Source organism: Mus pahari, chromosome 3 (genome assembly GCF_900095145.1).
Source record: "Mus pahari chromosome 3, PAHARI_EIJ_v1.1, whole genome shotgun sequence".
NCBI lineage: Eukaryota > Metazoa > Chordata > Mammalia > Rodentia > Muridae > Mus > Mus pahari.
Window position 1 is genome coordinate 62,322,073 of NC_034592.1, and position 14,273 is coordinate 62,336,345.

The 14,273-nt window shown below is 41.9% G+C and overlaps 1 protein-coding gene across 1 annotated transcript in view; it reads right to left on the bottom strand.

Annotated features, from left to right (window-relative positions):
- Nucleotides 1-14,273, bottom strand: part of Pde11a (phosphodiesterase 11A) — a 342,530-nt gene that overhangs the window by 298,772 nt on the left and 29,485 nt on the right. Inside the window, exon 2 of the mRNA XM_021192546.2 lies at nt 1,857-2,015. Within this exon, the coding sequence (XP_021048205.1) occupies nt 1,857-2,015 (159 nt within the window). The remainder of the gene's footprint in view (nt 1-1,856; nt 2,016-14,273) is intronic.

A 14,273-nucleotide genomic window follows, 5' to 3' on the forward strand; every position in this document is an offset into this window, starting at 1 on the left:
TTTTTTTTTTTTTTTTTTTTTTTTTTTGCAATTTCTTGATTTATAATGCACATGGATTTCACTCATTCCTTGCCCTCTTTTATGTATGTACATCATAATCCCTCATTTTCCCTTCAAATCATATTCTCATATTTATAGCAAGTTGTTTAGTTTTCCACCTCATCAAGCTCAACCAAGGCTACCTCCTTGTGTCGCCACAGATTTAGAATTTATGTCACTGTGGTTATAGAGCTGTCTGTTGGAGCCTGCTGGACTTAGCAGTGGACAATACAACTGAAAACAACGACCTTTCCTCTCTAATTAACTAGCTAACCCATAGCACAGGAGCAGCAAAGGGTGGGCTTCATGAGTCCTTCCCTTATCCACATTTACAGAGCCGGTCTTATGCAGGCCAAGTATAAGTAATTGTACTTAAGTGTAAGTACTGTGTTGTGAGTTCATCATTACAGTGGCTGTATCCTACCTAAGGCAGTGTGTAACTCTCCTCCCTATCTTCTAGCTACTATCTCCTTCCCTTCTTCCACAAGGTTCCCTGAGCCTTAGTGGGGTGGTGGGGTGGTGGGGTGGTGTATGTCTTGTGTAGGAGTGAATCCTCAGCATCACTTTTTCTTGGCATTGGGCACGCATGAATCTCTTCGTTCACCGCCATGTCTTGCAAAGCACTTTCAAATGCTTTTTCTGTATCTCTTGGTTCTGTCCATGGAAACCTTGATTCGGCGATCCACTGTTATCTCTTCCAAGAAGCCACCTTGGAGCTCCTCTCTCCTATTCAGTCAGATTAGAACATCTTGTGCCTCTCACCTCAGGTAGCTCCTGGATGTCACAAAATATGTGGGATTTACCCGCCTACCTGCTATGATCCGACCCCATGGGCTCCATACACAGGGCCAAGAAGAAGTCATCCAAGGTCCTGTGGTACTCTATGAGTTTATAAACTTTTACTAGGATTTGAGTTCTTTTAATTCCACTGTAGACATGACCTTGGTGAAGGACTCCCTTCATTTCAAAGTGTTCCGTTTTACTATAACTATATTTTGTGTTCCCCTTCTGTACCACAACATTTGCATTCATGCACAATTAATAATCAGCACTGATAAATAGCAGAGCCTCATCTGAGGTTACATTATAAAGTTTTCAATCAGATAGTAATAAAGCAGCCATCAAACTTAAACAAACTGGTACGAGATCTGCTTTTACTTCAACCAAATTCTATTCGATGTGGAGGTAAAAAGCCTTGAAGGTGGGGCTTGGTCCCTGAAGATACTGTCTTGCAGTAAACTGCTAGTAGAGACCTTAAAAGTCCCAGAGCAAAGAGTACATCACTTCTACCAATGTCACAAGTCCTTCAGAAACAAAAATAGTGCTCACTTTACTGAGGATTTACAAAACACAATTAAAACACTCATTTCGTTGAGGGTTTATAATCAGAATTAAGAAAACAACTCTCTGTGATGGTTTAAAATGATGAGAGAAAGTACTGAGTTTTTGAGACACAGTAACATTTCTAGAGTCTCTGCCCTCCCTTGGACCCCATATGGTCAAGGCACTGTTCTCAATTAAAAGGCTTACTTACAAGGAAAGTAAAGACCAGGCAGTATCAAGGATACTATTGGGACTTGTAATAAAGCAGGCTTTAAAAAAAGAAGTGGAGTGATTATATCCAATTATACCCCATTCTATAAAATGCTTTAAAAAAAAAAAAGGCCTCCATTACATCTAGGACAGCATAGGGAAAGCTCTTTGATCTGTGAATAGGCTAATCGAAGTACTGCTCACATAATTCCCATCCTTTCAGTGAGGGCAGCAATCAGCCATCAGAATGGAGCGTACAAGTCATGCAAGTGGCGAAGCCTTACTTTTTCGTCATCTTCTGTAAATGGAGCACCCTCAGGGACCTTATTTATCGCCTGGGCCACACCGATAATCTCCCCGTCACTGTTCCGAATAGGCATGCACAATAGTGATTTTGTCTTGTATCCAGTCAGCTTGTCAATTTCATCATTGAATCTTCGGTCCTAAAAATAAGACAGAAAGTATTCATTTCAAGGGCAAGGAAGTGAGAGGAAGTGCAGAAGCACGTCACTGGGAAAGCTCCCCTCTCCCCCGGGCTTTTAGTCTTAGGAATGGATTTGATATTGTGTTGAAATGACCAAAATAAATGATAAATTATCATGATAATTGTGAGCCAGGCTAACAAAAGGAAAAGGGCCAGAATCCTAAGGAAATGTCACTGTGTTCTTCTTAATAAAATATACTATTTCACAATGATAACTGAGTATGAAATAGTACATGAGAAAGCAATGTATCACATATGAAAGAGACTACTAAAACCTTCAGGAAAGAATTAGTTTATGTTGAATTAAAATTATTCTGGAAAAAAATCTAAGCATCCATTCTGCTATTTCTAAAATAGTTCCAAAAAGGAGTATGTGTGTGTTTGTTGGTGGGGGGGGGGGGAGGTTAATAAAAAGAATACTAGCTAAAATATGTAGAATAAGTAGCTCAATTATGTAGTATCTTGTTATTAACTATCAACAAAACAATGATCATAAGCAAGGATCACCAGTGACATTAGGTGAAGGATGCCAAGCAGAATATTTACATGACCTTCAAAGGCCACCCTAAAATATTTATTAATGATAATGACAATGTGAGTTCTGTAATGAGGAGACCTGGCAGACTCTATCTTAGACAAGTAATTAAATTTACCATGAATGCGCCAAAATAACATCATCGTCTCCCAACACAATGCCTTGGGAAGGAAACATGCCCCTAAGAACATGGGGTGTTTGTATCAAATGGATAGCAGAAACCATCATCTAGGAGAAGAGACCCAGGAAACAGGACCTGGGCAGGTGGATTACTGTGAAAAACACTTGCTACATAACCATGAAGACATGTGTTCAATCCCTGGCACGCCATAAAAAGCCAGGCACAGCTATGTGTGTCTGTGACCCCAGGCCCCAGGAAGGAAGAGACACGTGGATCCATGGAGAGAGACACTGATGTTGAGGTTGACCTTTGGCCCACATACACACAGAAACAGGGACACACCCCTGCATGTACACACATGCAGATATGCCCACAGAAAGAGGGGAGAGAGAGAAGTGGCGGGGGGGCGGGGCAGACAGACAAATTGACAAGCAGTTATTCCATCAGAAACCTGGTCTGGATTCTTCAAATAGTGTCAGCAGTAAATGCAAAGCCATGGGCTCTGCAAAGAGGCATGAACTCCAAAGGAAATGTGCAGCTCTTCACTGGATGTGTTGGGGACAGAGCTGAACAAGGTCAGATCACAGCCTCAACAGATGCTTTGCTGCTGGGACGCTGCTATAGATATTGGAGCTGTTTAGGAGAGTATCCTTAATTTCAAGTTATACACGCTAGGATACCTGGAAGGGGTAAACAAAACTTTCAAATTATAAATAAAGAAGGAAGAAATAATAGGGAAGAAACGGAGGACAGAAGAGAAGGAAGGAGAGAAGGAGCAGGGACTGACTGCTGAGGGGGCAGTAGGAACTGATCGTGCTTCAGGGAAGGTGACAGACAGGGCGCACTTGGATGGCTGTTTCAAGTCCAGGGCTAGCGTGAGATTTGTATAACTATCCACAACCGTGTGTTAAAGTCCCGTAAAACGCATAATCACATTCAGCTCCCCCCCCCCCGCCCCCGGCCATCTAGAGCTACTGATTTTCACAAGGGCTTGAGGCACCTGGTAATGTCAAGACGAACCCCCTCAAGACATGTGTCTCGTTTGTGGTTTTACTGGTGTGATGAAACACCACGATCAAAAACACTTTGGGGAGAGAAGGGTTTATTTCAGCTTATGCTCTCAGGTCCGTTGTGGAAGCAAGTCAGGGAAGGAACTCAAGGCAGGAACCTGGGGGCAAGAACTGAAGCAGGGGCCAAGAAGGAATGCTGCTTATTTGGCTTGGTCCTGGCTGCATTCTGTGCACCCCAGGGCCACCTGCCCAGGGATGAGACTGGTGATCAATGGGAAAATGAACAAGGAGAACTAGGACCTCAAGACGTGATACACACTGCATCAACACTGCAGTGCTTGGTTAGACTAGAGCTGTTTGCCTCGGTGTGAATGAAAACCAAGACCATGGTAGTGGTGACGGGCTGAGCCGTTGTTAAAAGAACTTGTCGCTCCTCCAGAAGACCTGGGTTTGATTCCCAGCACCCACGTATTGGCTGACAACCGTCTATAACTCCAGGTCTAGGGGATCCTATAAAATCCCATAAATAAATCTAATTTGAAGAAGCTTTTGAAAACACAGTAACGGAAATGAGCAAGCTGCAATCCAATGACGTATGTATAACATAACAAATGTTTAATAACCTCACGTGTATCATTTACAGGTTCAAATATGAAGCAAAAATGTTAAGTATTCATGAGAAAAACAAACATCAAATGTGTGTTGTGATTGTCTACAGAAAAGAGAGGAAATAGGAAGAAGGAGGTATAGAGAGGCTGTGTAAAAGCAAAACTTTGCTTCTTTATAAAAACAGCTAGGAAGCGAGAGGATGATTGTCTGGAGAGGAACGGGTCTCTGGGTGCATAAGGAGGCTGGACTATGCTGATGTGGGCATCCTCTGGCAGTCCTGACCTTGTCAGCATTTCTGGAGAACCAGCTACCCCAGGACAGTGTGGACATGCAATCACCTATCACACAGTCTTCAGACTGGCTCCCAGGCTGTCCCCCTCTGTCACAATGGTGAGAAAGTTGTTCATGAGCCTGCGTCGTGACCTGGTGCTGGTTTTCCTTTTCTTTTTTACTTTTATTACTGTTTTATTTTACATTATATAATATCATACATAATATTATATAATATACATTTTATATATATTGTATCTCATTTTATGTATCGTATAGTGTATTTCATAATCACATAAGGATATTTAATGTTTCTTTTCTATTAAGATTGTTGGGACGTTATTTTGTCTTTCTAGGTTTTCTTATTTTATTTTTAATTTCATTATTTTATTTTTAATTAGCGTGCAAGTTAATAGGGTTTTGTGGCCTTTTCATACACCATGAGTGTGAGCTGATCACACACATACCTGCTCTGCAGTAGAGTCCTCCTAGGCCTGTCCTCCACACAGTCTTACTCTCTGCTCTCACTAGATCTTGTACAAACCATCTCCTCATCCAACGAGAGCCCTGCGGGAAGCTGCACTGTCTAGCAAGCCTCTGTCACTCCTGCAGTTAATCTTTGCTGGGCTTTGTTATCTCAAACACTAGGACATAGACCCTGCAGAGCTGTTGGCCTGTGCCCCTTTGCCTCTGTCTGCCCTGCGATTCCTCTGAGAATAGGAGGAAACACCAGGTCAGTTCCATGACCTAGACAGACCTTTCCTCCTAATACAAAAATTTAACCTTTAAGGCAAAATTTGACAGCAGCTGTATTGGGGGAGTTTTTGAGATCAAATTCCGTACTGAGGTGAGTAGAGTTGGGGTGTCTCCCAGCCTCTCTTAGGAGTCTCCGTGGTACAGCTAGACTTAATGGGAGAGCCGTTCCCTTTTGTTTACCTTTCCCATAAGGGGATTTAATTTCATTACTACAATATATGACCAAATAGCTCCTCTATTTGTCCTCGTAATGAAGGTTAAAGGGAAAGATTGTTAATTCATAAGTAGAACTTTGCAGAAGCTTAGACGGGGTTTAACTTTCAGAGGCTCTTCCTATGTCCAGATCTATCGATGGCTGCTCACTACATACCCTAGAGGACCTGGGAGCCAGAGAGATAAGACTATTCACAACTGACTTCCAGATCCCAGGAGGTAGAACCTGTAAAAAGTGTTATGTAATAAAAACATATCCATCTCACTCGTGTAAAAAGTCTATAAAACAAATGTAGTACAATGTTAAGATCATAGAGATGAATGATCGTTTCTTCTTTAACTATTTACATTTATTTTTAAAAACTAAGAACTTTTTGTCTCTGTTACAGGACTGGACTAGTAGCTACCTGGGAGGAAGTTTTGAGATAAAGCCTGAAGGTGCTCTGGGCTAGGGAAAGGGCAGGGGAGTTAGAAACGGAAGCAGAGATTAGAAGGTGAGGCAATGATGCTTCTCAGGGGGTTAGCGGAAAGGAGAAAATAGTTTAAAATATTGAGCCTTTTGTTTTAATCTGAGAAAGCTAGGTGGGAATGCCATGACCTGGGTCAGAGGAGACTGGGACAAAAGTGAGGTCTACGTATAAAGATAACAAAGAAAGTCAGTAAATCAATTTACTAAGCAACCTCTTTTGGCCGACTGTGTCAGATGTTCTCTGACCACACGTGAGAAAGTTTTCAAAGTGCCTTCCTTCCAGCCCATCCCAGCAGAATCAGCCAATACTAAACATTTCCATTTTTAAATCTTCTATCCCAACGAATAAGAGAAATGTTAAATATTGAAGAGTGAAACCAGAGAGCACATTGATGGGGAAATCCTGAAGAATGATGGGAAAGGAGACCGTCAGAGCAGTGGACTTCGAGAGATTGCACGCGGAAGTCTCCCTGGAACAGATCCGGCTTGTCTGCGCTGCCCTTTGAGTCTTTATCCTCGGTGATAGCTTGCATCTCTGCAGCAACGTTTCTTTTCCATCAAAGTCCAGCCACCAGGCCTGGGCCACATGAGAATAGTGGACACGGGCATCGGTGGCTTTTGTTTTGTTTGGTTTGGTCTTATTGACTGTATTTTCTTTTTAAATTTGTTTTGATTTTTATATTTTTTGCCTTTACTTTTTTTTGAGAGCGAAAGAACAAAGTTGTTTGGAAAGGATCTGGGAGGAGTTTGGGGAGAGGAAAAATATAATAAATACATTGTGTGACAAATATTTTAATAAAAAAGTTTTAAAACCAAGGTGGATGCCTCCTAAAGAATGACAACCAAGGTTGACTCTGCCCTCTGCATCCATACACACACACACACACACACACTCCATAGAATATTTATCCTAAGAAGGTGGATAGTATGTACACACATGCATCCAGGGGGTGTGGAGAGGAGAATATTCTAGAGGGTTTTAAGAAGGTGGGTGGTGCTGTGACTAAGTCTTCATTTCTGAAAGATTGCTTTGGCTGCGTTTAGAGGATGAGTTGGAAGGAAGAGACTCAGTAGCGTATGGTGGTAGAAAAGGGACTGAGTGAAAACGCATTTAGAACACAGAATCACTAGGATTTTAAAAGATAAAGAACTAGGAACACCCCCCCCCCCATGTTTCCTTGTTTCTTCAGGAATGTAGGTGGGTAGCAAGGAGATTCACCAAATGAGAACAGGTTCCAGGGCTGGGAATATAGGTTTCATTGTAGACATTTTGAAACTTAGTTGACTGTGGGTTGTCTACATGATGGGGATGTCCCAAAGTGTCTGTCTGTGTGTGTGTGTGTGTGTGTGTGTGTGTGTGTGTGTGTGTGTATGTGTGTGTGTGTCTATATGTGTCTGTCTGTTAAGTGTGTGTGTGTTTCTTTGTGTGTCTGTGTGTGAGTCTGTGTGTCTGTGTGTGTGTATCTGAATGTGTCTGTCTCTGTGTCTGTGTGTGTGTGTGTGTGTGTGTGTGTGTGTGTGTGTTATTTTACTTAAAGAAAATTGAAAAAGAAAATAAAGGCTATTTCTGCAAGAATGAAAATGTTGCGTAATAACTTTTCACCTGGAGCAGAGTTCCACAAGCAGCCACTTATGGAGGAAGCAGGATCAGTACCAAGATGATCCAAGCACATGACCTTGAGCTTATTTGCTTCTAAAAATACAAACCTGAACAGGAACCTAGCAAATGCCTCTAGGTCTCTGGTGCAATCTCACAAAGGGAATGGTGCTCAATTTATGTTCATCTCCCTGAGGACAGAGGAACAAGAACTGATCTATCACAGGAGCATCTAATAACTTCAGGCAAAGGCTCCTTTAATAAGGTTGTTAAAATCTGGAATGAGTTCTGGAGGATTGTGATAGATCTGCTTGCTTCAAGAATTTTCAGGTCATAATATTTTTGCAATCAAGTATTTTGAGTATAACTACAATTCATAAGCAGAACTTTCTAGGTGCCTTTTGGGCAGACCTCTTTTTTTTTTTTTTAATGTGATACTCAGCTAGGGTTTCTAACACTTAAAAAAGGCCAAAACCATTTTCTTTCAGCAAAATAACTGAACTGCACTATCCGTCTGCCTAAAAAAAAAAAAATCATAATCCCGTAGATTAGTGATTTAAGACCTTCTACAAGATCGTTGGTCCAGCCTGGTACCACAGCATCCACAGAAAATAGGCTCCTGCCCCCAAGCTTCACTGGGGTTGCATAAAAGCAGTCTCTGCAATCTAAACCTTCATGTCCTTGAAAAAGAGCCGCTATTCATCACATCTGTGCATCTCCATCAGCCCCGAGAATGTGTTTCTAAGAACATATAAAAAGAGCCGCTACTCATCACATCTGTGCATCTCCATCAGCCCCGAGAATGTGTTTCTAAGAACATATAAAAAGGCTGTTACAGTTTGAAGATGAAGTGTTCCCCCTTCCCCCACAGGCTCATGTGCTGATCGCTTGGTCTCCAGCTGGTCATGCTTTTGGGAGAAACTTTAGAACGGTGGTTCTCAACCATTCTTCATGTTGTGACCCTTTGATTTAGTTCCTCATGTCGTGGTGACTTCCAACCATAAAATTATTTTCATTGCTACTGCATAACTGTAATTTTGCTACTGAATCATAATGTAAATATCTGTGTTTTCCAATGGTCTTAGGCGACCCCTGCAAAAGGGTCGTTTGCAGGGGGGTCGCGACCCACCGATTGAGAACCACCGCTTTAGAAGGTGCTGGCTATTTGGAGGAGGTGGACCACCAGAGGCATGGCTCTGAAAGTTAAATTTGATCCATTGTCCGCTCCTTGTTCTCCCCTTCCGGAAACATCATGATGAGAAAGCTCCTCTCCTGTACCACATGCACTAGCCACCGAGATGATCAACCACACCACAGGACCAGAATCCACTGAGTCACAGCTGGAAACTGTGGCTCTAAATCAGCATAAGCCTTCCCTCCTTTTAGGTCGCTTTACCAGATATTTTGTCATTTAGGAGAGAAACGAAACAAACACGAAGGCTTAAAGCCAAAGAGCATCCATTACTTGTTCCCATTATCTAAGAGAGAGCACTCAAGGGCTTCGCTTAAACAGAGCCGGAGTCAGGCAGGTCTTAGACTCATGGTGAAGGTGAGCAACTTAAGACCTCTCTTTTGCGTATCTGTGAGTATTGTGAGTTCCTCTACGGGAACATTTTCTATGCTCATCAGTTATGCTCACCGAGAATGAGTCTTAACCACCACTTCTTCTGTAAGGATGATTTTTATAGACAACACGCTCGGCTCTACATGTGTCCCTTCAAATCCAGGGCGTGGTAGCACAGGCATTTAATCCCAGCACTCGGGAGGCAGAGGCAGGCAGATTTCTGAGTTTGAGGTCAGCCTGGTCTACAGAGTGAGTTCCAGGACAGCCAGGGCTACACAGAGAAACCCTGTCTCAAAAAAAAAAAAAAAAAAAAAAAAAAAGAACCTGTCAAGTCTAACATCCACGTAATGGTGGTTATGATTTTCATGACCAGCATCTGAGGAAGCATGGGATTACAGAATACTTTATTAATCCTGATGGGTTTTTCACTGGATTTGAGTCTAAACGATTGTGCTCATTCATTATAGCACACTCATGTGTACATGGCACTTCTTCACTCCTTGGATACTTTCATGTGTGCACCGTGAGAGAACAGCCTGGCAACTCACGGGAGCACTGCAGCCATCTCTCCCTTTGAGAAACTGATGCCTTAGCTCCATGCAGAGCAATAAAATACTAAATGGCCGGGCGGTGGTGGTGGCGCACGCCTTTAATCCCAGCACTTGGGAGGCAGAGACAGGTGGATTTCTGAGTTCGAGGCCAGCCTGGTCTACAAAGTGAGTTCCAGGACGGCCAGGACGAAGCTCTATGTTTTTTAAAATTAGCTTTTTAATTACTTGACCCACTCTATTCTTTCTCTATAGAAACAACTAATTGTTGTGAATTGATGAAAGGTTTGAGACTGTACCACCTAAAAACAAAGAAATCACAAACAGTAACTTGATACCTAATGCTCTGTGCCTCCTAATTAGATTCTTGCTGGGAGAAGTACAACATCACCACTGTTGGTTCTTGGTGTGCGTTTGCCGAGCATCATCACAGTAAACGAAAGTCTTGTTGCTGAATCCTTTCACCAGTAAGATGTAGCATTCTGAATAGTAAGAATATTATCAAAACCTCTCCATGATTTTGGAAGCCTCAGTCTGACTCAGGAGTAGGGTTACTGTGGGGCAGTCTGTGTATGTAAAGGTCAGCTCTAGCTGATAAAAGATGAGCCGTTTTATGCTGATGACTTAGTGGTTAGCAGACTCCATCAAAACTTTTGATATGAGGCTTTGGAGCGATCATGGTTGTCATGTGTTGCTGCGGGGAATCTCAGTCGCTTCAGTTCCACTGAAGTCAGCTCTGTTGGCTCTGTCATTCCCTGTCCTCCTGATCTCAGTGGGCACTTCTTTTTCATCCTGTCCTGTTGTCATTTATTATTTATCTTTCTCACAGTGAATACACCTCAGAGGCAGAAACGGTTTAAAAATGGAAGAACCACCTCACAGATGAAGACCAAGTGCAGGTGAGGTCGTAGACAGAGAAATGATAAATTCTTAAGTTGCTCTAATGGGTTCCACAGTTATCTACATAGATGTCTTGTTGGTGTGCACTTGGGTTATGGAGCTAAGTGCCACACCACGCTCTTTAAACCTTAGAGGGGAGAATTTAATTGTCTCTGAGGAGACCAGTACCTGAAGGAGAGCTACAGCTAGGAAGGCCAGGAGGCCTGCAGATATAATAGGGAAGTGATTGTCACAAGAGCTGTGGTTTAGACACTAGACAGTCAAGAACCAAGAAACATGGGTGAAAACCAAGCCAAGACAGTAATATACAAACTCCAGGGCAGGGCCAGGAGAGTCAGTATTATCCACTCATTAAAACTCAAAAAGGGAGCCGGGTGGTGGTGGTGCATGCCTTTAATCCCAGCACTTGGGAGGCAGAGGCATGCGGATATCTGAGTTCGAGGCCGGCCTGGTCTACAAAGTGAGTTCCAGGATAGACAGGGCTATACAGAGAAACGCTGTCTCAAAAAACTCAAAAAGGGGTCACTCCAGCATAGTATTTTGAAAACCTCTTTTACCATGAAAACAACTTATGGAACAACCTGTAAAACAGTCTCCAAAGAGAACTGATTTGTAAACTACTGTGGTAGTAAACTCCTGATGTCCCACGTTCATGCCAAATTAATAAAACTCTCACCATCATGTATTTTATTACATTCCTGAATTTTATTGTTACTGTGTAGAAGATGCCATTAATATTTAACAAAAGTCATTTATTTAAAGTATGCTTTTTGAGGCTCTGAAACATTTTTAACTACAACCTTAAATAAAATGTACTTTTAAATGTTTTTGACCATTGTTTCTTGTCGAACGTCATAAAAATAGAGATCTTTGATCTTAATTTTGATTTCAAAGCAGTAATTAAAATAGTAAAAAATGTTCTTAAATAGAATAAAAATTTAGCAGACTAGAAAGTCACATGTAGTGTGTGTGTGTGTGTGTGTGTGTGTGTGTGTGTGTGTGTGTGTGTGTGTTTGTGAACATAGATGCCACAGCACATTTATGGAAGTCAGAGGAAAACCTGCAGAAGCTCAATCTTTCCTTCTGCCACACAGGATCCAGGAATCAGTCAGGCTTGCTGCTCTGTAGTAAGCACCTTTAGCTGCTGACTCATGTCTCTGGCTCAGATATCACTATTTACTATCAATTTAAATAAGCTACCTATGTTTATATGATGATGATGATGATGATGATATAACATACATATAGAAAAGAACTAGGTAGTTAGTAATAAACGCTTTTAAGTTTTTTACTCTTCAATTCACTAGTTCCATTTTTAAGAATTTATAATAAGAGAAATCAAATTTATACTAAGAGAAATAAACCTGAATATTTAATGAGCAATTTATTATAGTATGGTAACCTCATATGAAGTTATGGCTTATTATTTCACATGTTATTTGTGATTGTTTACTATGACATGAGGAAAGACCTATTTTTAAAAAGCAGTTTAGAAAGCACTTGAAGTAACACAGCTTCCTAGGGTGAGAGGGTAGCCATCCAGGGCAGGGTAGCCATCCAGGGCAGGGTAGCCATCCAGGGCAGGGTAGCCATCCAGGGCAGGGTAGCCATCCAGGGCAGGGTAGCCATCCAGGGCAGGGCCATCCTTTCAAAACTGTCCACCAAAGACAGAGGACATTGCACTACTGGACTGTAAAATATACCAGATGACAGTTGTCAAGAGGGAGATGAGTCAGTCCTAATAAACAACATAAACATTAAAAATCCGTACCATTGTGCTCCGTGGTTTGGAAGGCTATAAGTGGGTCTAGGCTAGCCTGAAACTAAATGGCTCTGTTAGTCCTTTAAGCTGTCATCATCTTGGAAATAAAAAACCCTTTATCATCAAAATTAGGCCCAATTGAGATGCTGCCCAGAACACTAAAGGAACTTGATGATATTGTCTAAAATAAACCAGAAAACAAAGAATAGACAGATAGCCTAGTTGAGCGATGTCTTGATATGTCAAATGACTCTTTCAACTCAGACTGATTCTGGCTCTAGTGTTAAACATCACAACCTCTCACATAACAAAGCATCCTGATTTTCCAAAAGGACCAAAGCTCAAAACTGAAAATCAGCAGTAGCTAATATTTGTACTGAAAAGAAAGAAAGCCAACTACTATAATTTGCACTGGTTGGCAGGCCTGGGTGCAAACGGCACAAGCAAGTCCTGATGGCCTGGGTTAGAAACAACCAGGCACCGAGCCCTGTACAAGACTCCCCTCCTTCTAGGTGGATCCTTGGGGCCACTGCGCATCCCTGCATCCCAGAGTGCTCTCCTTCTCGGCCTCGTGTCTCCTTGAAGAAGGTCCAGCACTCTAAGACCTCCAAGATAAACAATGAGTAGCTTAGAAGTCTGAGTCTCTTTCTTGTGAGTATGATGACAACATTTTTTGTCAGCCAGTTGACAAGAAAATCTCTGCAAGAGTAGAAGAAACTGTGGCCTTCTCAAAAGAGGACCTGATGTGTTTCAAATATGAGTAGGCTGTTGGGACACTAAGTAGGTCCTCCTTAAAAAAAAAAAATGAAGTTTCTCAACAAACAGTATTGACAGCTGTCAACTGGTTAGAGAAAATGTTGGAGAGATTATTCAAATAAAGAGAAAATATTATGCTGCTCAAGTTGTTTCTGTTCATACCTCTCCAGGGGGTGTATTCATTCATGAGACAGTGGTGGACTAGGCCATATAATTGAAAAGTTGTGCAAAGAATTTGCCAAAAGCTAAACTTTAAAATAGTGTGGAAGATTCTAGTATTACATTTAAGGAAAGCATTGCATGACTTTCCCCGGGAAGATGTAAGTAAATATCTATTGACTTTAGATGCAGCACTTTCAACAAACCAACGTGAGGATTCCCCCTAGGTCTAGGTTGGTAGGTCAATGAGTTCAACTGGGGACACTTATTGGAGCATAAGTGTAGAGATATCTGCAGGAATGTGGACTACTTTAAAGGCAACTATGCTATCAAAGAAGATGTCTCCTACTACCCCATCTAACCATGAACTGGTTATACATCCTCAGAGGGGATGGACTCACATACCTAATTCTGACTAGCTAATACCTATGCTGACTAGTGAGCAAACCCCTCCTGAGTGGGTTAGGTACTGTTTCAGGGGAATGTCAGTAATTCTAATCTTGTGATGTCTTGTGGAAATGATCACAGTTCCTCCGACCTCAAGACTGATCGTTCCTGGAGAACAGAGTTCCATAACGGGAGGATATGAGAGTATGGTAAACTTCATAACACAATACCCTCATGGTCATGCTTTTTAATTGTGTAGGTGATATATGCTAAGAAGTTAGATGTCACACTAGTGTTATCACCCAATATCCATAGATTTTTATAAAAATTGAGTTATTAAAGGATTCAATACAATTGATAAGCAATAGGATATGCCAATCAATTAAAAGACAATAGCCAGACAACTTTGCTGCGGGGATTTGAGGAGACTTAAAAAATGCCATATAAAGCCGGGCCTGGTGGCGCAGGCCTTTAATCCCAGCACTCAGGAGGCAGAGGCAGGTGGATTTCTGAGTTCAAGGCCAGCCTGGTCTACCAAGTGAGTTCCAGGACAGCCAGGGC